Source organism: Ixodes scapularis, unplaced genomic scaffold (assembly GCF_016920785.2).
Source record: "Ixodes scapularis isolate PalLabHiFi unplaced genomic scaffold, ASM1692078v2 PGA_scaffold4__175_contigs__length_147842914, whole genome shotgun sequence".
Taxonomy (NCBI): Eukaryota; Metazoa; Arthropoda; class Arachnida; order Ixodida; family Ixodidae; genus Ixodes; species Ixodes scapularis.
In genome coordinates, this window is record NW_024609879.1 from 91,206,380 (window position 1) to 91,230,736 (window position 24,357).

Sequence of the window (24,357 nt, forward strand, 5' to 3'; positions counted from 1 at the left end):
TAATCGATGATAAATTTTGGTTTTCTCATCGTTCAGAATTGCACTCGCAATTAATGACCTACTAATGTCCAGTGCATAGCGACAACCTCTGCGATTTCTTGAGTCGTTCGTCCGTCGGCGATGAACTGCGGAAAGACGCTTCGCTTTAAGCAGATCGCAGCGTTCACGCACATTGCGAGCGGTGAACATTTTCACTGCGCACTCCTTCAGCTGCACGGTGATTTGATTCGACCGCGGTAGATCCCGGAAAGAATAGCCGAGCTGAACACCACGCAACTTCACTTAACACTGAACTTTGCGAACACCAGATCGCCACATCGCCCCTGCTGCGTCAGTCGAGGTAGCCGCCATTTTGAAACTTGTGCTCTCGCTGGGCGGGAGATCCCCCGAGAGCTTCCCGCAAATCCCGCTAGCCCTCAACGCAAAATCTCCAGCGTTGCGTGCGTACGTAATACGCTAGTCTTTCTATGGCGTTTTGCGAATGCGCACTCTCGACCCGCAATTTTTTTTGAGTGTGCAAAGCTTTAGTATACGATCCACTAAAACTGTTCTTTAATTCAACGCCGGCAACAGTTATAGTCTACGTTCGTTTTATTTTGAGCAGCTTTCGGCGTGCCAACTTTGTGTCTGCCAGCTTCAGAAGAAGGCTTCCCGGAGCCAACGCAGAGCTGCAAGCGCCGCCTTGACGTCTGTGTGGAAAATGTCGTGCTCGTGCAAACAGGGCTGAAAGAAAAAATAAATACACCTGTATGACCGTTATGCTTGCCCCATTCTCTGAGTGCCAGCTTCACCTATATAGCTCTTCAATGTTTGCAAATTCACAGCCCTGCGTGCGATCTCCACAGCCCAACATGCACGCGCATGTTCGTCACTACGCAAAGCGAGCAAATTACGCGCCATATGCACGAACGCTGAAAGTGGCGCCTTGCAGAACTGCTTTATGGAATGATCCAGCGCGAGCATTTTTTTCCTTTTAGAACACGTTCGCCTCCAGCGTGAGCTTTCCGCCTTTGATAACACCTCCACATCCAAAGCGCTCTTTATGCCCTTGATAATATATCCGCCTCTAGCGCGAACTTTCTACCTTTGATACCTTCACCTCCAGCGCGAGCTTTCCGCCTTTGATAACACCTCCGCATCCAGACCCCACTTTATGCCCTTGATAACACATCCGCCTCAAGCGCAAACTTTTTACCTTCGATAACACCTCTACCTCCTGCGCGGGCTTTCCTCCTTTGGTAACACCTCCGCCGACAGAACGAGCTTTTTGCCCTTGATAACACCTCCACCTCCAGCGCGAGCTTTCCGCCTTTGATAACACCTCCACAAATATATATATATATATATTTAGCATTTTATAACATGCGTGGTGCTATGCCAATGAAAAGCGCGGAGAAACTTGAATGTTGGTCTTGGCATCACATTCGTTTGTCGTTTCCTCAATCACTATTCCTTAGTTATAGGTAATGAAGAGTTTACAGGAAAGAGTAAACCCCTGGCATTCCGAAAGTGTATAGTTCGATTGAGTAGCTCAAGGACTACTACCTGGCGTCAAGACTACGAGTTGTCGGGAAATTCGTGGTTCGCATGTGTCAAGATCTCCACTTTACAAGAAGTACGGGTGACCCGCTAACTCTCAGTCGGAGCTCAACGTAATTAAAGACGACATTAGTTCCCGAAAAGTCGTCAAAGGCTTCTTTGTGAATGAGTCTCCATACACTGGGATATGACGGCTGCAGCGCCACCGCGCAGCAAACGCATTAATTCATTCTTTCATTGGTTTATTTTATGTGCTCACGAAGAGCGGATGCCCGACTGATTATGTTTCAAACTATGGGTACAGCCATAAGCGAGCTTCATTTATTTTATTTCCTTTTATTTTGTTTCCTCTACGACATCATTGTGGCCACTTGACAGGTGTATCGCCGCAGCGTTCATTTCACCAACACAAGCTTTGAGTACGGGTTTATAGTATTCGTCGGTTTCGGTTTCTAACAATGTCCATCAGCGCCTCCAGGAGGCTACCATCAACAAACATCAATAGCCAGCTGATAAAGGTTGGTTCGTACTTTTTGTTTGTGTGCGTGCGTGCGTTCGCGTGTGAGTGTATGTGTGTGTGTATGTGTGTGATCGACCGCTTGTGTCAGCCAAGGCCCCTCGATGGGTTCTGGTTTGTCACGGGGCTTTAGGGACAGCTGACAAGAGACGCCATCTACGCGCGGTAGTCACACTTCCAATCCATGTTTGCTGGTTTGGTTTTCGCTTTTTTTTTTTATTTTATGGGCTTGGAATAATTCCGGCAACGTTATAAGCGGCCATTTTTTTTTTATATATATAAACAGTGCTTAGATTAGATCTCGCAAATACTGCAGAACCTTCGGTCTCGATATGTGCACACTAGAAAGTGCCACCCGCTTTAGGTCTGCGGGAGAGATGGTGCTATATAGAGAGCTCAATCGCGTCGTAAAGCGGTCCCGATTCGTCGTAGCGCACGACCGCACTCAAAACGCAAATGTGTGAACCAGACTCGACTCGAAAAACACATCGGTGTTTCTCTTAACCGGGAGATCACACCGCCCGCATACATCATACACGATGACAGGATTATCTACGGAGGCGCCCCACGCGTGTGTGAAGTCTGTTTGCTTCGTTCATCTCTGCAGACAGTTCTTGTACGGCCGACGTGATAAAATCGCTACATAAAAAAAAAATTGTACGGCGATTTGCTGGGCAGACGTGCCGCATACGTGAAACGTTCTATCGTCGCGTGACGTTAAATCACATGACGTCAATTTCCTCGCTATATTTAGCGGGGAAACTGAATTGTTGTGTTTAGGCTACGAGACGTTAATTTTCCCGCTAAAATTAGCGGGGAAATTGACGTCACGCGACCTATACGCTAACTCGACTTCCCCGCTAAGTTTACCGGAGAAACTGAATCGGTGTGTACGTCTGTGACGCCCCATAATGCAACACTGCGCGCGTTGCATCACGGGACGTCGCAGGCCACGGCTTCACGAAATCCGACGCAACTAGCCAAAGAACGTTTCGCGTTAACGGGAAACACACCAGTGTTCGCAGACTGTCTTTTGTACCGCTGTTATATAAAATTTTAAAAAAAAGCCCGCGGCTTAAAGAAAAAAATAATAATAATATGACTGTGCTCACCGCTCCTTCGTCCACGAAGTGGTCGAGTTTGGCGAATGTGCTGTTTGCACAGAATTCCTGCAACGAAACATACGCGTGAACCGAGAGTTTTTGGCTACGTTTCAACTTAGGGCTGTGCATCGATTAAAATAGTAGCCTATTAGTAGGTGGCCTCTAATTGATTCATCGATCGACTTTTGTAAGAGCTGGTAAAATTATTAAAGTGCTTCGGAAGTGTCAATGCAGTAGCATATCATACATTTAGAGATCACGACGGCTCAGATTCAATAAAGTTGGCGATGCCGGGACAGTTTATTATTTAGTTTATTAATTGGTTTCCATGGTATGCATTCAATTACCACGAACCGATGGCTGAAGTAGAAGACTGGAAGAAGTTAATACACGTGTTCACTATCTTAAAATGACAGATACAAAACATTATATAAGAAAATAAAGATCCTACATATTACTTCATTTTTCTAGAGATTATTTTTTCTATTTAAATACCGGATAGTGAACAAAAATCTCAGCGCTTTCAGTACTTCATTCATTCCTCACTTAAAACAGAACATAACGCCGATAAGATTAAACGCGTACACTCCAATAGAAAAATGTCTATATTTGGTGACAGTCTAAGAGTTCAGGGGAAGCTCCTCTTTTCCTTTCAGCAGAGCGAATGCCAGAAAGGGGGCGACCTCCTCTCCAGCCTTAGCTCTGCTAAAGTGGAAAGGGGCGGAGCTTCCCCTCAACTCTTAGCCCGTCACCATCTAGCAAATAGAGTAGGGTGGGAGGATTCACTTGAAATTGACCAAACTTATCGGACTGTGTGTGTGTGTGTGCGTAGGGGGGGGGGGGGGGGGCAAACATATCACGTGTGCCATGTCTATAAAACGGCTACATGTGGCATCACTTGCGCAATTCTTATATATTAGTTAAGATCATACATATGGCATTTCCGTAAAAGTTTTCTTGTCGCCTTTTTTTGGGGGGGCGGACGGGGGGGGGGGGGGGTTGGGGGGGTGGGGGGGGGGGGGGGGGGGGTTGGGGGCGCACATTGAAAGTTAGCCACCCCTTTAACCATATTTGATTTCCAGGAAGGAACAGCCTATTTTTCGCGATATGACGCGTCATCGAGCTTTTCTGGTGTAAACCGATGAAATCCAGCCTACTTAAAAGTGCCACGTGCATTCATACGACTTACCTTATCCCAATATAACGTTAAACAAACGTATAAGAATTTAAAATTAATTAGTTCAAATATTGCACTGCACAATCTTAAGGGATTCGAGACCATCTCCCGCATCTCATACACGTATCAGACATGTGAAGCACAAAAAAAAAAATAATGTCAGTGCTCTGCGTCGAATCTATTGAATTAAAATGTCTTAATTTCAAAGTTATTAAAGATAGGTAGAATAAAGCAATGAATTTTATGTGGCACTGAAAGTATGATGGACAACCATGGTCAAATATCAAACTGACCCGTGCGTTCATCATTGAGAAAATTGCACATATGTCATATGGTTCCTTTATGTGGAACGGTGGGATGTAAATTGTTTAGGTGCATAAGGTATTTTTGTTGTATTTTTCAATTGCGAATTTATGGATAAACAGTTCAATGCCGCAATGGCCAGACTAACTTACCGGATTCAACTTGAGAAATATCATTTTTAGATGCTTCGCGACGCAATCGTAGATGGCATCCTTGTAGTTGTCTCTACCCTGAAACGTGATGGACTGAATTTAATGGCTTATTTGGAAGCGTTGAATGAATTCTTTGCAGTAGTATGTTCCTTGAGTGCGAATATTCAGTCTCTTGCTTATTCACGAAACTTATTCGCCATCTAAGAGTCGCTGCGTCATCTATCCGCGGCCCGCTCATGGCCTCCGAGATTGCCGATGCCCGATGCTTTCTCCAAGCGGTTCATGTTTCCGAAAGAACCAGACCCTTCCCAAAAGTGCTCGCTACTTGTACTCCGTCTCACTGTAACTTGGCAAACGGCGAAGGACACGTTTACTTTTTCCCTCTATATTGATTCAAATATTTATTTCGAACGTATAAATTATCAATTGAACAGGACTTAACATTCTATCCTAAAAATCATGCAAGTAATCCCTTTTGTCCCATGTAAGTTTGTGTGTGTGTGTGTTTTAAGTATATATATATAGTACGCATATAAATGTGCCAGGCGTTTGTTTTTCATGTGTGTATCTCTGTATCTTCTGTTTTCTAAAGGTGTGTGTACTTGCTGCAAACTACGGAGGAATGAAGGCCTAAGTCAGGCCTAAATGCTTATTGTTTCTACCCTACTACCACTCTTGGCCCGCGAAAATCCAAATAAACTTCAATTCAACTCTATTTAACTCAATTCAATCAGAGCGTCGGAGGAAAAAATTTGCCTGTACTCTACCTCGTGGGTCCTCAAACTTGATTCCCAGAAACCCAGAGAAGAGTAGCATCAAAGTTTCCAGGTGCTCCCAAATTTTTTCGACCGTCCCTAACCCTGAGCGAAGTGGTTCTCCAGTTTGAGCAATCTCCGAGTCACCCACTGAAGCATAACTATGAGCCCAACGTTACCTAGCATGCGCATTGAGTTGTGTATGAGGTCTGCGGACCTCTGCACCGCTTTATTGCGTCAATGCCAAGACCGGGAGAGGCTCCCCTTCGGTGATGGGCCCAGCTTGAGCTTACAGAAACAAACGAAGAAAGGGCGTCCTTTCTTCGTAAGATTCTGTAAGTTCAAGCTGGCCCATCATAAATATGTACCAACTAGCTCAACTAAACTTTGCAAGAGGTTCCTCGGCAGCGATCCATGGCAGTTTGGGTTTCCTCGAGACTTATTAGTTCGACAACTTCCGATATAAGTAGGATTTCGTGTTTTCTGAGTTTATTTCTGGTGAAACCCAGAGGCTACTTTTCGGTATTATTTTTAGCTGAAAATTCAAAGTTCATAAAAGTTAGGTTTTTTTTTTTTTTTTTTTTATTTTCGAGTTTTTTTTGTTTGTTTTTTAATCTGGAGTTTGTTTTATTGCGTTCCCAATTTTTAGAAATTAAGAAACAAAATAGATAATATTCGGGTATCATGACACGTTGTCCTGAGGGATCTTGACGAGCCTTTTGTCAGTAGATTGAGATTTCAAAGGAAACTGAAGTGATATCTCCTCAGGATCACTGACCCTGCAGCTTCTTATAAAGTTTAGTTGTAAAACACCGTCTTTTTCATCTTTATTTTGTCGTTGTGACGTCGAAATTCGGAGTCTTCGGATATATCAGAATTGAGAAAATACTTACCGGCGAGTGTTCTTCTTCGGATTTTTTTGTCTTATTATTTACCCGAAAACACGGAATTCCAGCTATACCTCACTATACTCGTTGTCACGTCAAGCAAAAAAGGAAGTTTTTCGCACATTATGCATGCGCTGTGCAAAGTAGTTCTTACAATATTTGGTTCTCGAAGAAGTGAACGATGACTTTGGCGATTGAAACGTGCACATGTCTCGATAAAATGACATACTGCTGAGCTAGGACGCACCAACATACACCTTGATTCAATACATGGAGGGGAAAATTAGTACCGTCCCGCGAGGCGCCTGACTACTTTTACTGTGGTTTTGGGGGTTGCACCGACGTCAGTTGGTCAGACATAACAGGAGAAAGGGCGCGTGAGAGCGTATAGTCACCTCTGCGTTATTGAGACGCTTTTGGCCACCAAAAAGCAGGGCGGACTAAGGTCACGTGTGAGCCATGTATAGTTGCGCGCAGTGCTGTCGAGGCCACGGGCGGGAGAGAGAGAATATCTGCGGTTCTGCGAATATTGTTCGCAGTGCCAGTCTCCGAGAGGGACAAAAGCGATGTCTGGGACACACAAAAAAGGTCCCGGGAAAAAGGTGAGTTTCTCCTTTCCCTCTTTTTCAACTGCTCGGGCTACGCTCTCGCTCCTGTACCTTTAGTGAGGGCTGTCATGCGCTTTGCCTCCGTTACTCCGTTAGGCGCGAAGGGGCCGTATCGTTCGCACAGAGAGCATTTTTAATGCGGAAGCATTAACTGGGTCCCACGGAGCGAGCCGACGTCATCAGCTATGAAACCACGTGAAAAGCCTAGCCGAACGGCACCTTGTTTCCCAGATACCAAAGGAGCGGAGTAAAGGCCCGTTCACACTCTTGCGACCGAGTAAAACCGCGAGAGGTCAGACCGGTTTTTAAGCCTCTTGCGAACACTTAGGACCAGCTCCGCTGCAACGCATCCGGTCCTAAGAAGTCGCAAAAGGCTTAAAAAGGCTCCCATTGTCCGCTACGCGTCAGTTTCAACATAGCCTCCCGCGAGAAAAGACGGCCGCCGTAAATGGGAAAGGAGGGGCGGAGAAACGGTACCGGAGAGAACCTTGCCTGCTAGCGCCACAGAAGAGCGAGCGGCCAAACGCAGAAACAATCTTTTTTTTTTCTCTCTCTCTCTTTTCTTGTCGCTATCGTGGAGAGGAGAAACTCAACGTCCACCCTTTCCCGTTTCTCCCTGCACCCTTTCGAATCGCCGCGCCCATTTCTCCCGGAGTACGAAAACGACGGTGACGAAAACACAAAAACAAGCGTGGTTCGGGAAGCGGCCGCTCATGACCCAAGCGCTCGCTGTCTAGGTCTGCCTTTTCTGCTCTGCGCTACCATATTGGTCACCGGTCGGCGCGCTCCTCCTCTCCTTTTTCCTGCGGCCGCGCGCCCTATGGCTCCGTCGTCGATGTGCCAGGCTTTCTCCGTATAGAGGAGGCTATGGTTTCAACGGCCGCCACCCCATGGCGCTGCGTGTCCGCGAGGCAGTGGCTCCACGCCCAAGGTCAGCGCGCTGAGGAGAGCAATTAAAAAGTGAAAAGCCGTTGTGGAAAAAAGGTCGCCCCTCTTCACTTCAGCTTTCCTACGTGCGCGCCGTTTTCCCCCTCGCCCTCTTTCTTATGTTGTATCTACTTCATGTCCCGCTGAAGGCACTCTTGACCGTCGACGCAAGTTACGCTGCAGACGAAATAAGGGAACGGAAGAGTGACGTGCATGCTTTCGTATTCACAACTCGTAAGAAATGCTTAAATGTACCTCAAGCTTTTTTATTTTTCGCGGGGGGGGGGGGGGGGGGGGGGGGGTGACGTTGTGGGCTTTAACTTTCGCATCTTACCACCACCGCGAAAGCGAACATCACATTTTCGCGGAGTTACAGCTTTCTGCGATGAGTAGTTCATTGATGCAGGCCGACAAGCCGGGTTTAATTTTCTCGAACCAACCCGGTATATTTTCGGATCTTCAATATCGATATTAAAGAGCGGCTGTTTCATTAAACCGGTTGCGCTGTGGCGTACCTCGTTCATACAGCGCCATTATGGCTCAAGGGATGCGGCCCACGCTTGAATTGGAGAATAACTGGTTTTCAGTTCAAGCCTTTTCCAATCCAGATTTAAGGACATCTCTAATAAATATAACGTCACCGTGTGATAAGTTTAGTACCTCTGTCTCCAGTACAGTCCGGTGTTTGTGAAAGCAGAGGCGGAACAGCAGGCAGACCTTCGAAATTCCCTGGAAAGAGGATATACCTTTTTAGACAGTAATACATCAACAGCGTCCCCCCACCCCCCTAAAAAGAAAAAAAGTAGTGTGTTTTTATTGGAAAAATAAACAACCGTCCGTATGTATATAGCCCTAGCAGTCATAACCATGCATATGCCAAAGTTTCAGTACTAACCGTTATCATATTAAGAAGTTAAAGTGATTTTCTTAAACTTTCAACGGCAAAATGAGGCCAGTTTTAGGTAACTGGCTCGAGTCAGCTTTATTGTATTCTAGGGCACTGTCGGCGACCATTTTCCCATTGAAAATTTCCGTAAATCCCCTATAAATTCTGAATCAAATAACGTTTAAAAGGGACGTCGTTAGTTTCGTATAAAAACATTGTCTCAGATATCAGGACGTCCTTGTAGAAGTGTCCACAAAATTTCAGCTCGCGATTTGAAGAATAAATCATATAAAACGCGTTTGAAAATTCCTGTACTGCAACTCGTTCGTTAAACGAGCCGTGACGTAACAGGATCTAGCCAAACTAAAGCGTTCAACCGAAATTGAAATTCAAGCCGAATCGGGGATTTATTCGAATTGAAGCGTCCAGCAGAATCGGAGATTCTAGCCGAATTGAGGTTTTAGCCAAATTGAAGCGTTCAGCCGAATCGGAGATTCTAGAGGAATTGGAGATTTAGCCGAATTGAAGCGTCCAGCCGAAGCGGAGATTCCAGCCGAATGGAGCCGTCGGCCAAACGGACACTTCAGCAGAGTCGAGATGACACCCTCAAGGTTGGTAAGGTGGGGATCTAGCGAAAGGCGTTACACCACGAGTAGTGGCGATAGTATTATCTGTAATGTCACAGGTTTCATCGAGTGGCGAAACGAAAACGTGTGTATCGAAATCTCAGCTTTTCGAATTATTGTCCGATGAAATGTTAGTTATTTTTGGTTTGATAGTTTAGCAGAGCAATCGAAGGTACGTATAATTGCGCGTGGCGTGAATACCTACGATCGCTATATTTAGGCCGGCGAGACCCTTTAATAGGGGGTTTTGGTGGATCGTTTCAGCTGTCCCGCTACGCTCTCTGCAACCCGCTACAATATCCGGGACTGCAGGAAAGAATAGCACAGCGCATGAACACTAATGGCATCTTCGTTCCGGAGAGCGTAGAGGAGGTGGAAAAACGGTCAACGAAAACTCCCTTTTGGCGAAGTGCTAATTGGCATATCTGCTTTTGAGTATGCTCCTGCGAGTCGCGCTCGATTGTAACTGCCTACGAATAAAAGACTAACAGAACACGCTAACTGGCGCCATTTATCAAGGAGCCCTGGAACACTTCCGCTTTGCCGATAGGCTATAACTAAACCGAAGGTTTTCCCGTATTAGCGAGGTTATATCCATGACCGGCCTATAAGGAGTGGTCGCTTATGAGATATTGTCAGCCCACAGTGAAAGAATGATGCAGAAAAAAAATGAACTTTGGTCAAAATGTTTTGGGGCTACTGGATAGATGGCGCCAGTGTGCCAGCGTGTTCCCTAGAGTGTTCTCTCGTCGTAAGCAGCAGTTACGAGCGAGCACAGCGCACTGCCACTTAGAATTAGACGAGGTCTGTGCATGACATCATTGTCGGTAGATTCCCGACCCACCCCGAGCGGTAAACACGCCGAAATTCGACGCGTGAGTCGCCGGAAAGCGGGAGACGCGTCCGTCTTGGCGTCGCCGCCTGCTCGCGTCGCTATTCTTCGTTGAATCGAGTGCCAAAGACACGAACCTGAGAGAAACTGATTGGATTACCTCGAAAAACAGCTTCCCCGAAGCCTCAAATTGAAAAGCCGGCGTTTCCTTGACATACTTGGTTACACTCCTGACAAAACTTATGGCGACCTACGTCCGAAAGTCGCCATTCTTCCAACATACTTAAAACACTCTTGGCAAAACGTATGATCTTATGGCAACTTAGGTTACATCGTCTTCGCAGACAGCACTAACGTCTGCGTGTCGGTCCTTCCATACAGGTGAACCCTCCGTTTTCTGCCAACGCTAAGGGCTGTTCAAAGAGGACACGGTTTTTGCAGTTCACAGCATTTCCTGCACCAGAGGTTGAGGGCTTCCTCCGGCATGAACCCACTTTCGGAATATTTTGACGCTGTTTTTTGCCGGGGGAAAAGCTATTTCTTCATTTCCGTTTTTAGACAGAGGCTTGAAGCGTGCTCATCACGTGGGTCAGGAGAGTCAGCAACACGCCCTGCTGGCTGTCGTCAAGGCATCCACAACCAACACCTCGTAGATAACAGAGCCGCGTAGTGCTGATAGAAATGTCGTCATCAGCGAAGGCCAACGCTGGGCACCAACTGGACACGACGATTCCGTCAAAGTTCGGCTCAAACTTGACTCGAAGCAGAGCACTGACGCAGCACTCGTTCCCAATCTGTGTCCAGATTGGAAACGAGTGCAATTTGAGTCACTAGCCTCCGCTAGTGACGCAAAAAAAATGTTATCGCTGTGGCCTCGTCTTTTAGGCGGTGTTGCCCCAACCTCCTGAAAACAGGTTATGGGGGAGACGGCAGCAAGAAGGTCGGAGGAAAGCCGTGCTGTTTTCGTGACTGATATCCTCACTTAATACGTAGCACGCGCGCGCCGCAACGTTCACGTTTCCTTTTTTTTTTTTTTTTTTTTTTTGAGAAGCATGCACGATTATTTGTGTGCGTGTTTTGTCGATGGCATTTGTTCTGTGCTGTTTACACTATCATTTACAGAGTCCTCCTTAAAATGTACCTTTTGCAGCTTCTCTGGGTGGAACTTATATTTTCCGACCAGTCTCGTGCCACAAAATTGCAACGTCTTTGCACCGTAGTAGGCAGCTCTCGAAGTCTGTAGGACACCTGGCAATAAGAGTGAAGGGGTCACCACTCGGTCATTTCTTTAAGAACGGCAGTGCAGAGACAAAAGAATAGCGCTCGATCGATCCACCTACGCGGAGCAAAAGTTCGTCTGCTTCTTGCACAGGAATTGCGATGATGACAGAACGCCGAGCACTTATTGGCTGGTTGAAAAAAAGTAGTGGGCACTGATCTCTATTTTAGTAGGGTGGATCGCGGATCGGAAGCCCGTCGGTGTCGCCACCGGCGGCCATTGCTTGACACCAGGCAATACACGCAGGTCTATGGGACAAACGCACAAAAGTAAGCATATACTGAAGCATGTATGCTGTGCTCGGAGGCGAGTATTTTATGGTGCGCTGCGATCGTTATTTCGGATGTTTGGAGATCAAATCGGTATTTCTCAAACGTCCGGTCACCGAATCAAAAAATGAAACGCACCGGAGCACCTACGGCTGAGCTGGCGAGCTTGCTCTCGTAGAGGAGTAAACAAAAGAGCTTGCCGTCAATAAGACCGTCCTTAGGGGAGCCCAGAAGTTGACGAATGACAAAGAAGTTCCATATCGACAGCTGCTTTCCGGGAGAGAGCGAATTCCGCGTAGCTAAGCCTTCGAGCTTGTCGTCTGCTAAACACAACTCAACGAAACCGCCACCGACTCGGCGGTAACTCCAGGTAACTCTCGCGTCATTGAGCTGCACTACAGCGGAGTCACTCTCGACCACAAAATATTTTTTTAGAAGAACTGTGACGGCTGTCAGTTCTAATGTTTGTACGCAAGCTATTGGACGGGCTTATAGAAAAGCATCCAAAAAGTTCCAGTGCCGACAACAGCTTAGAAGCAGGGGAAAACGTCACTTTTTCTCGTTCTTCCCATAGAGTCCCATGCATTGGCTGGTGTCAATCAATGGCCACCGGTGGCGACACTCGGCCCCAGCTGCCGAGGCCGCGGTCCGCGATCCAGCCTATTACAATAGAGATCAGTGGTAGTGGGTATAGACCTCAATGCATCTAGCATGGAGGTCTACCCACTATCCTCTCAATCAAAGCCAGTCGGAGCTCAGCGTCGTTCTGACGTCACCTCAACTCCTGTGCAAGAGGCAGACGATCTTGCGCTCCGCATAGAGTATCCACAATATGCCCAGGGCAGGTAACTTTACCATCGTTATCAACAGAACGACACCAAGTCATCCGCTTTCGGCCCACAGGTGGTCGGGAAGGTGCTTCAATGTCCTTCTGTGTACGGCGATGCCATTCTTTGTTGTACCAGTAGTACCCGATGCTGACGACACGCGCATACAAATCAAATACAAAAGAGATGACCGGTAGCAAGATGCCACCGCAGCATAGTGAACGCCACTAGGGAGTTTTCGTAGACCGCGTTTCCCCCTCCGCTAAGCCCTCCGCAACGAAGAAGCCGCTACTGCGCCTGCGCGCCGATGGCCTTGACTGTAGAGTTCCGGGTACCGTAGCGGGTTGCGAAAGCGTTGCGGGACGGCGAAAACGATCTACGAAAACTCCCTAATAGCCCTTATCAGGGGACGCCTTTCATGCGGTCCAGAGCAAACAAAAAAGCGACGTACTTTGTGTTATTACTTTGAACAAAACGCATATGAAGACACACTAATCGGGACAAAGAGATTAGCGATTCGAACGCTGTTCAGCTTAAAACCGCCCCATCTGCACTTTCCTTGTCTCGCAGCGCAAGAAGACAGTTAAAGTGGCGATGCCACAATTTTTTGTACTTTGCGCAAATACCGCTCAGAAGGAATTCCTGACGTTAATGACCTATGAAACACGCGTTCGTTTTTCGCCCCACGCAATAGATGTCCCAAAAAAAAAAAAAATAAACAAAAACGAGCAGCGTTCATTCCCTCAACTCGCAGCCAGTACAAGCGGCCAACTGGAGCCGATTATATGCCACCAATGTTGATGATAACCACGCGCTAAAGTTGGCAAAGCACAGGACACGCGCCGAGTTTCAGACATTGTTATGGCTCGGCTATTGTCGTCGTCGCAGCGATTGGACACGGGCCACTACCCGAATGCTTTTCGAGCTAGTAATTATCACGAACCCAAATCGAGTGCGCACGCAATGCTCGGGTCCAATCTATGAACCGCATTCAAATATCGTCATTGGGGTGTACTGCGATCCCGACGTTACGTCATCAAATTTTGCAAAGGAGAGATTGAATGAAAATGATGGCTTTTGTCCTTGAAATTACACCGCAACAATTAAGTTTCTTGGCCAGTGACGTTGCGTGCGAGTATCCTTGAGTCCCACTAGTGCCGGTAAGCTCGTGTAAAGTGAAAAACATTCCAATTGAGCATCGTTGCACCGCTCCTTTAAGCCATCCAAACTGATGATCATATGGAGCGCAAGTTCGTCTCTTTCTCGCGCGGGGGTTGTGGTGACGTCACAACACGGAGCTCTGATTGGCTCGGATTAGAAGAATAGTGGGTAGACCTCAAGGCAGTTAGCCATTGAGGTGTGCCCACTATACTCTTCCAATCAGAATCAATCAGAGCGCGGCGTTCTGACGTCATCGCAACCCCGAGAAGCAGACGAACTTGCAGTCCGCATAGATCCTTTTTTTTCAAAAGACCGTCGAATAACATGGCGGTCGCCATTTTTGGGGCAGAAAGCGTGTGATTGGATCCGAATCCTTGCCGAACACGGACGCGAACTCGATCGTTTTCGATAATAGCTGAACCGAGTTCCCGCCGGACGCTGACGCAATCCTAGCTTCTGCCCAATTCACGCTGAGAGTATATATAAGTGCCCAAGCAAATGCGGACAGGGATAATTGGCGCAGCCCTTTTGAAAAGGGTCTCTTAACCATGAAAAAACAGTGAGTGCGCAGGCGAGCTGGTGGATGTTGATCATAATGTAGAATACCCGAGACTGTGGTAAAAGCTGGGAAACTTGGTCGAAGAAAAAAGACAGGGGAAAAGAACATCTTGAGGCGGTATTTTCCCCCGTTATAGAGGGGGCTCACGCGGTATCCAAGCGTGCGAAGCCTCATAGACGCAGCGCTTCGGCGTGCCAAGGAAGCTTTGATCACGCCGCGAGAACAGCGAAACTTGCTTTCGACAAGTTGTGCTTTTCTTCCTGGGCCACTGCGCTTCCGTAAAAATGTTCACGTACTCTGAACGGCAAGTCTCACGGTTTACACAGGGTGTTAAAGAACTACTTCGGCAAATGACAACGAACGAGTAGAAAACGTGTCTTTAGCACACTGCCGCTGATATCTGCAACGCTAGCAAAACGAGAAAAAAAAACGGCATGCAAGATGGCCCTACGGTGGCTTCACTCGCACTGCAGCGACCAAGCGGGGATATGCGATGGTGGCTTTGAGACGGAGGGGACATTTTGTAGCCACGCCTAATTCCGGTACACTTCACTCCATCTATGGAGAATACGCAAACGCCACCTCCTGCCCCTTATAACCTCTTTCAGGAAAAGTTGTATAACGAAAGTTTTGCGGCATTTGCAAGATTAAAGTTACGTACTGCCTACGAAAAGTGGTCATTTATAACATCAACAGAAGGTTTTCGAGACAAGAAAAAAAAATATGCGCGAAAAAAAAAGTATGTGGGACTGCCAAGTGTTCCACGGCTAAACGATAGGTGGCGCGATAGGTGACAGGGAAACAGAGCCGTATTAGCCCCGAGAAGTTCGCGTGGCGCCCCCTTACGGCGAACCGGGGTGACGTCACGGCGACGAGAGAATTTTTCCTCAACTCGCCCCGGTCGCCTGGTGGAGGCTGTGGCGACGCTAGCTGTCGGCGCGTTCGTTCTTATCTATATTTTTTTCGGCGCGTTTTTCGTAGGAAGTGTAAATTTTTATATTTGCCTTTATTGAGGTATGGCCTGTAGCTACAGGCGAAACTTCAACCAACATATTAAGCATGATTGACAGGGCAGGCAACGCATGAATCGCAGCTGGTATATGAAAATAAAGAAATGTGGCCACAATTGCAGGAGCATCACTATAGATTTACATCTCGCACAATAAATGCTGCTGATGATCTGAATGAATTGGCAAGTTATGTATACTATTTTTTTGTATCTGTTTTTAAACAAGATCGCCGAAGCAGAAAAGCTGCACTCTGCTCGAGCAGCATGCTAAATACAGCCTGGGCCATGGGGAGAGAATCACAAGTAAGGCAGCTCAAGTGCAGGGGCAAAGTAAAAAAACAAGGAACATTGATTAAATACATTGCTCGCATTTGACCTTGCTGGATTCGGATAGTATTTCAATGGACTCCACTGGTGGTATCTGTGAACGCAGACTGTCGCCCTTCACAGGTTCCACATTTTCTGGTACTATACCCGTTTTCACCTCAAAAAAACCAATTTTTGCGCATTGTTCATACGCGCCGCCGCGAAGTAGTTTTTACGATTTTTGGTCATGGAAGAAAACAGCGTTGCTTTTAGCGCTTGAAATGTTTACGTCTTGATAAGATAACATTCTTATGTTATCTTATCACCTGTATATATCTTAATTATCAACATAAAGGGGGAACTTAGTAATGCTCCGCGAGGAGCCGGACTTGTTTTACTGCGGTTCTTGAGGTGAAAACGGGTATAGTGCTGCATCTACAACTGGACAGACGTTCAAATGCTTGCTTTCACTCCTGTTTTCTTCTGTTGTCAGAGAGTCCAGCTGTAGGAAGTTCGGAGGCTGAGGAAGCTTTTGGGGACCTGCTGCAGTGTCTCTTTTAATTGGAAATGACAATTCACACAAAACGGTGTATTTTCCGAATACCCAAGCCTGGAATAAGGAATGTCAGGAAAAAGTATAAACATTCCAAATTACGGCACTATTGCTGTGCATATTTGGGGCAGTTCAACACATATCATACAGGCAACTGGGGGCAATTCGGCCATTTTTGTTGCTACCATACAAACTAATTTCCAGTAATGGTGCATCTTCTAAGAAATATGCCTGCATACGTGTATAAGCTATATAATTAATTCCCGAAGAAACTACATTTATGTTAAATGTAGCTTTTTCGTGAATTAATTATATAGTAATTATACAGTATTATATAGTTAATTAATTATATAGTTAACGCCAATGTTTACTAGTTGAAATAATGACTGTACATGTTCATTTACATCGGTTACATCAAGAAATATTTCACATGAAAGCGTTCAAGGTGGATGGCGCCCGATCGCCCCAGGTCCTGGGTTTCGGCACCATGGTTTTGTTAAATATCGTTAAGAGGAGGAGAAAGAAGCGTGGAACGAGATCGCCTTACCGAATACGGAACGACGCAATGCCTACCGAACGCCTCAACAGATCACAACGTCTCTCACCAATGCAAATATTGTACATAAACCTTTTTATTCCTCCTCTTAACGATATTTAACAAGGCCTTCAAAAGTCTGCAAACCAGCGCATGCAGAGTGGCAGCGCAGAGTCGGGGTCGCGAGTTAATTTGCCGACCACCCAAAGGCCCTTGATATAAATGCCACTTCAAATGCCTTGAAAACCGGATGTAATATTGTCCTAAATCATGAGCATGCAAGGAACAGAATTCCAGCGTCTGAAACACTTGCGCCACCGCCTCACCGACCCCTCGCAAGATTGCTTTGTGTCGTGTGGACGGACGGGAAAGTTCATTGGCGGAATTGCCTCCACCGATAGCTTTCGGGATTTTAAACCTGATTTTAAAGGTAAAAGGAACCAGCAGGCTTATAAAATGTACGGAAGCACGTCAATGCGGAGGGTAAGTTCGTCTGCTTCTTGCGCAGGGAGTAGCGGTGACGTCAGAACGCCGAGCCCTGATTGGCTGATCGCGACCCCCTATCTGAGCGTCGTCTGCTCCTTTGCAACGTCGTCTGCTCGCAACGTCGTCTGCGTCTGTCTCACCTTTCCTGCGACTTTCGGAATTGCAGAGGCCAGATTCACGAAACGATCTTACGCCAAAAATGTGCGTAAGACATAACTTAAGAACAAATCCGTATTCACGAAACGAAATTTTCGTAAATTTTGCGCAGGGAACGGCGAAGTCCTACGACAGCTCCGAAGCTGTCTACGCACTTCTTACGATCAAATCAGCATGGGCGACAGCGTCGCGGTCGCGACGACCCACGGACGTTTATTTTTCTATACGTGCGCTTCTCACGCGTCCCGACTTCAAGCAGCAAGAAAAAAGTAAAAAGTACTTGAAACAGACAACGACGAACAAGAAAGCTGGATCCACAAACACCCGGGAAAAGCTCCAACGGCCACGATTCCACCGAACGTGACCAAGCGAGCACGGCAGTTAGGCCTAGCAGGCACTCCGCGACTCGGCGACCGTCTGCCCACGACCGGCTGGCGTGCTGAATGGAATATGCCCGCGCGACCCTTGTGAACCCTTCCCGTATTATACTCTGATAGCTGACCTCAGTTTTAGATTAAGAGGTCAATTTCTTCCTCTTGTTATCTCCTTGTTTCCCGAGGCAACGGTGGCTCTCGCCGGTGAAAAAGCGGTGAATCCCCGACACACGCAGGGAAGGTAAAGCAGCCATCGGTTTGAATAGCAGACGTAAAGCAGACGACTTTAACTGCGCCAACCGGCCGACGCCGTTAAAGAATGAGGGGTCTCTCCGCACACGAAAGGAGGGGAAAAGTATTTGGGAGGGAACTTGCGGACACTAGCACGCTCACTCTCGGTTCTTAGCAAACAAACGTCGGCGCCTCGGGACACCTCGCCAGTGAGTCCTTTGACTCCCCTCCCTGATGCGCGTCTGCTAGTTGTTAGACAAAAACAACGTACCGCTCGAATTATTTCGTCTGTCCTCTCTGAAAGGCGAAGTCGAGCTCGGTCGTAAAGACATGCACTTCCGAAAGTCGCAGGAAAGGTAAACAGACGCAGACGATGTTGCGAGCGGACGACGTTGCAAAGGAGCAGACGACGCTGAGATAGGGGGTCGCCATCAGCCAATCAGGGCTCGGCGTTCTGACGTCACCGCTACTTCCTCTCTCATGCGCAGAAGACAAAAATGAGCCCACTTGCGAGGCGTATATCGGCCTAACTCAACGTCTTGTACACCGAGTAAACGAAGTCCAGCACCTCGAAGAGCTTGCGGCACACAACGCCAAACCAGGAAACCGGTGCTGGGAAGCGAGCCGATGCGAGATCGCGGCACGGAGTCCCCTCCCTGACGTCACGGAACACCTCACCCAATCAGGACGCGGCAACCGCAGCGACGCTTGTGTTCGCTCTCGGGGCTAATATTGGGAGAGTTTGGCCAGTGGGTGTGGCGACGGAGACGCCAGAGAGGAGAAAAGTAAATGAAAGGGAGGAAAGCGCCGAAGGAGCGAGAGAGAAAGAAGGGACCAGAGAGGAGAGGACCGCCATTTTTTAGCCACGCTGTCGGAGACTGGTCGGAGAAGAGCACTGCTGAGGCTACGCGTCGTCTGCTACGGGCCGACTTCTTTTTCGCCTGAATAAAAGTTTGTGGCCATGCGCCGAAAAATCTTCATTTATTAGCTTTTTAACCCACCGAGGAATAACAGACTGTCATTTTCCTGCCAGAGCCAGCGATATAAAGGCAATAATCGAGATTTAGATGCCGATCCCACGCATTCCGCCGGGAGAATGATCGAAGATATCGGCCCTCCCCACTCAGGTGGGAGCAGCCGGGACTTCACGCGCATGCGCTCATGCCTCTCGCTCTACGCCGCGTGTTGATTGGCTCACGTGGGAGGAGAGCGTTACGGCGTGAGATCATAGACTGACCAAACTCTCCCCATATACGGCTCTGCAGGGAAAGAGTTTGGTCAACGGGCGTGGCCTTCTTAACAGCTCGTGAATTACTATCATATACTACAGGGTGTCACAAAAGAAAATTTACACGGTCTTTTTTACCGTAAAAATAAACTAGGCATCGCCGAACGCTCATTCTCCGCCCAAAGCTAAAGCTAGAGGTCACAACCAGATGCCAAAGTTTCAGCCCGATCCGATAACTTAATCAAAAGTTATAAGTGATTTTCTGAAAATTTGAATGGGAAAATGGAGCCCATTTTTGCTCGTTTTCGGTTTCTAGTGCCATAGAGCCCCATGTGTATGAAAACTCCGTCGGCCGCCATTTTCCCATTGAAATTTTCAGAAAATCACTCATAATTTTTTATTAAGTTATCGGATCGGGCTGAAACTTTGACATCTGGTTGTGACCTCTGCCGCTACCTTTGGGCGGAGAATGAGCGTTTGGCGATGCCTAGTTTCTTTTTGCGGTAAAAAAGACCGTGTAAATTTTCTTTTGTGACACCCTGTACATAACTAGGTCGTTTTAGAACAATTCGTACGCAATTTTAGCGCACGCTAGCGATAAATTTAGCACTTGCGTTAGCGCACGCTATGCAAGAGTTTTACAATAGCGTTTCTCTGCCGCAATGTAAAAGACAAAGCATCGCGCGCTTGCAACGCCACCAAGATAGTCACAATTTTTATTTCACAGACGAAATGCTGTAACTTGATGAAAAAACAAGTTTTTTGGTCCGGATTAGCATTTTAGATTTGTTTAAACAACGGCCGCCTTGCCCGTCGTGATTTAAACATGAGAATGAGACGTGAGCGGTCGTTTGGTTGTGTCCGCTTGCGTCGCTTCGGCAAGAAAGGTCTCGAATACTGATCTTCGCACACCGTACCTTGCCGAAAAATGTTCCTGCTTCACAAGCATCAAGTTGCCGGTGATCGTTGCCCACCTTACTGGATTTTCCAAACCGAGTGCAATATCGTCCTGTACTGAAAATCGCAGTCGCCGGGATGCTCCCGAAGTCGCCTTCACGACACCGCCAAAGCAGCCGCAGCTATGGGGTCCTGGGGGTCCTGAGAGCCGCCATTGTTTAACTGTGCTCGTCTTGGCTTTAGCCAACTCCTCATCACCAATCCTCCTTGGAGGAGCGCAAAGACTCTTTGCGTAAGCACGCAATTTTCAAAAAGCAGCGTACGCTAAAACTGCGCACACAAAGCACAAAACGTGGTTAGCGTTCGGCGCGTGCGCAGTGGCGACGACGCTATCCGTACGCAAAGTTTTAGTGTGAGCTATTCTAAAACTCCCGGCTAACACGTCACACGAACGCCATGACCACGCCCCAGTTTGCCATCTTCGAGCCCAGCCGACATCGAGGAGCTGGACGTGGGTGCTTGGCTCTCGGTTTGCTTCAATGTACGACCGTATTATTCTGTTTTAAGTCAGCCGTTAGCGGTACTTATTCTGTCTCATGTTTGTTCAGGAAATACGGTAAGGCACAGGTTAGCTCCCGGTTACCTTGTCCATTCTCCCTTCGTACGTGCGGCGACGCGAGTCCGCTCATACGCATCGCGTATGCCCGGGGCGGCGAGCAAATTTAGATATCTTCAAATTTCGTAAATTGTTTCTCTTTTTTCTTTTTGGGGGGGCGGGGCACGACGACATTTTTTAATTCGCAGTTGACGAACTTTGGTCCGATTTTCGGGTCAGCGAGCACAGACAGGTGCCATCGACACACTAGATCTCCTGGACTGCAGCCGTATTTTCTAAGGAAATTGTCCATTATATTGTAAAATTAGCTAAAGCCGAAATGTTCGTTTTACGAAATTTTATTCTTTAAGAGCATTTCTTGTTCCCCATACGTGAGCATGTCAAGATTGCTTACTCGAAGCGATACTCCTAACATGGGGTGATCGAGCCCTGCATGCCTTGTGCGATCCTCAACCCCGCCATTTACTCAGTGAGAAAGCGATCCTGTCGTCTAACATCCTCTTCGAAGAAGCCGGAAGGTTTCGAAATAAACTTCGAGCGGCCCAGCGTTAGGCATCTACTACCCGCGAATAGTAAGCTACCTCGTTTTGATTCCACAGATTAATATGCGATTGATTGGCCGTTTCTAGCAGTGTTGAGTACCCGCGTGCCTTACCCGTATCACTATATAAAAATGAAAGAAACAAAAAAACAAGCTTTTTTAAGGGCTTGAATTGAGCTAGTTGGAGCAATCTTTGTATTGGTCAGCTTGAACCTGTGAAGAGAGACGAAGAATTAAAATGAGAGGAGAAGACATCAGCTCACTGTCAACTTGCTTTAGTGAAGAAACTTTGAATAGGAAAATGATACGTAAAAAAGAAAAAAAGACGAAGTTACTTCACTAAAGCAACTTGATAGTCAGCTGGTGTCTTTTCTCCTTTTAATTCTTCCTCTTTCTACACAAGTTCAAGCTGAACAATACGAAGCTTCTTTATACATAAAATAACATTGATTGGAAGTAATCAAATGAAGTTTCAATTCATTTTGATTTGGGAAGGAAGACGGGTAAAATAAGCTGCACAGCGTATATCATGTAGGATGTCTTTCGCTGAGAATAGTCTCACTATGGTCTGGACCACGGCAATATCAGCATCATATAACTTTATAAGCAAGCAGCTAGTTAAAAAGCATGTGTCCCTCGAGATCACAATTGCTTATCACTATTTAAAAACCCATACGCTTATGTTCGCAACTGTCACGACCAGCTCCATCTTATAAATAAACCTTTCACGCCAAAACAAGCCTTCTTACGTCTCAAAGTTTAGAGCCTGCCGAGGGCGGTTACCTGACTTTCATCAACTTTATATCTTGACGTTATTTTTCCATCCGCAACCTAACGGTTTCGGTTGGATCATTCAACGACACAACAGACCGTTTTCTAACCAAAAAAACTAAGGAATATATGGCAAATCGCTAGTCAATCGCGTTGCCTATGGTAAACATTCTAGCATCGCAAACGTTTAGCAACACACTGAGTTTGCAGACGCCTACGTTCACGGCGCCCTTCATCAGACAGTTTAACGCGTACCACGTGTACGCTTGATAGTTGTTCCTAGAATGAAGCAATATACTATCGCTAATCGAGCTGATAAACCTGGCGATCATGAAGAGCCTTCTATACTCTCGAGCTACTCTCCCTCCTCTCACTCCTCCTCGCCTAACCCTCCGGTCACATGACCTTTCCCGTTAACCAATAAGCGTCGAGCACCACTCTTTCTTTCCCACCCGGCAACCAATCAGTGTCGAGCCTCGCGGCGACGCTTTTATCCAGGCTTCACTTGTATCTGGGCTTCACGAAATGCCGAACACCTAGCCAAAGAACGTTTTCCGTTAAAACTAAGGTCGGTACACAAAACATGTTGCCCTGCACGTTCGCACGGCGTCCGCCGTTGCTAGGCAGTTGCTAGGCGCGACGTCACTTCTGTGTGAGGAGCCAAGAGGTCACCGAGGGCAATAGATGACCAAGCTCTTCCCCTATCTATGGCTCTGGTTTCGTCGGAAGAGATTTTAAGAGGTTTCAAGGCACACTGTTCTAAGCAGTCGCAAGTGTGTGAGAAGTATCCCACCGGTGGCAGAGCGTCTCTAGCGCGCCTATTTCACTGGGCGATCGGGATCGAGACGGAACTCATCGTTTTGGATCAGCTCCCACTCCAGATCTCGATCCGGATTCGACCGGAAGCCAGCCTGGCCAGCCCTCGGTGCGCACACGTGACTTGCTTTCTCGCCGGGAATCTCGCATCTCGCCTCGGAAAAATTCGTAATGGCTGCTCGCGAAGTGGCGCCCGCTTTACTGCTGCGCTGCTGGTTGTTGACAGTTCGTCGTCAAGTTGCTCGAGCAGCAGCAGCGGCTCGAGTAGCACGACGACGAGGATTGCCTGTATGTCACGCATAAATTCGACTGCCTTTTCGGACTTCCGCAGAAGAGGCTGAAAATCGTGACGTGCTTGGACACCGTTCACGTGTATTCCAATGAAGGGGCAAGTGGGCTACGCTGATGCACGTCGCTTATCGCCACGCATCTTTCACATCATGATTACCTCCGCTCGTGGGTTGAACACGTGTTGTTACTATGCTCGGCGACAACTTTTCTTGGCAATGCAGTGGAAGGTACGTCCCGCGTCCCCTCTCCCATTTTGAGTGTACGCAGGCTCTCCTCCTGTCCCCGGAAATGGGGGAGGAGGAGAGCCTGCGTACACTCAAAATGGGAGAGGGGACTAGTGACGTACCTTCCACTGCATTGCCAAGAAAAGTTGTCGCCGAGTATAGTTAGTCGCGATCGCGAAACCTGTTCGACATTAGGGACCGCAGGAAGGGGATTCCCGGGAAGGTGCATGACGGGAAGGCATCCGCGGATCCCGGAGGAGTGGTCATGTTCCACTAAAGATTCGGAGGCGGAGCGACTCCGTTCGGATCCCGTGCTCCATCTCGGATCTGATCTACTGATCCCGGCGCGCTCCAAAACGACCAGTGGGATTCGCCATAACATGCACGTGCATCCAAATGCTGACACAGCTTCACAGCCTACCGCTGCGTCGGAAACACCCCCAAATAATGTATGTTGTACCCACTGGTTTAGTTCTCAACTTCCCCACTAGAGGCGCGACGGTTGGATCTACTCCCCAAAGGGGTCTCAGACCCCCGTCGAATTTCGGGGGGGGGGGGGGGGGGGGGGGCCGAGGGGGAGGGGGAGGTGTGAGGTCCCGGCCCCGAAACTCCACTGACTTTAAACAATGGTCGTGAATATGGGCGATGCTGTTTAGAAAGTGCACAAACGTTACAATATTATGTGACCAGACTAAAAAAAGAATAAAAAAACAAGGAACATTAGTGAACGGAACTAATATGTTTGCGGTTATTACACGTGTCCGCCAAGACCCCGGATACCCGAAGCGCGCGATAGTTTGTACTTACTAAAGTGGTCGTCACACGCTGAAAAGGACGCGTTCGCGTCCCTGGTACGGCAGAGACCGATAGCGAAACACAGAGCAGCAAGCGCCAGTTGCAACGTCCGTGCCTGCAT

General features: G+C 47.6%; 1 protein-coding gene across 1 annotated transcript; it reads right to left on the minus strand.

Annotated features, from left to right (window-relative positions):
- Positions 1 to 582: 582 nt before the first annotated feature.
- On the minus strand, positions 583 to 24,357 carry LOC115323504. Its single transcript, XM_029983891.4, has 6 exons — positions 24,249 to 24,357; positions 11,454 to 11,560; positions 8,629 to 8,697; positions 4,792 to 4,869; positions 3,169 to 3,225; positions 583 to 723 (listed from the first exon to the last, which is right to left on the minus strand). Exons 1-6 carry the CDS (start codon positions 24,355 to 24,357, stop codon positions 637 to 639), a joined length of 507 nt encoding a protein of 168 aa, XP_029839751.2. The 3' UTR covers positions 583 to 636.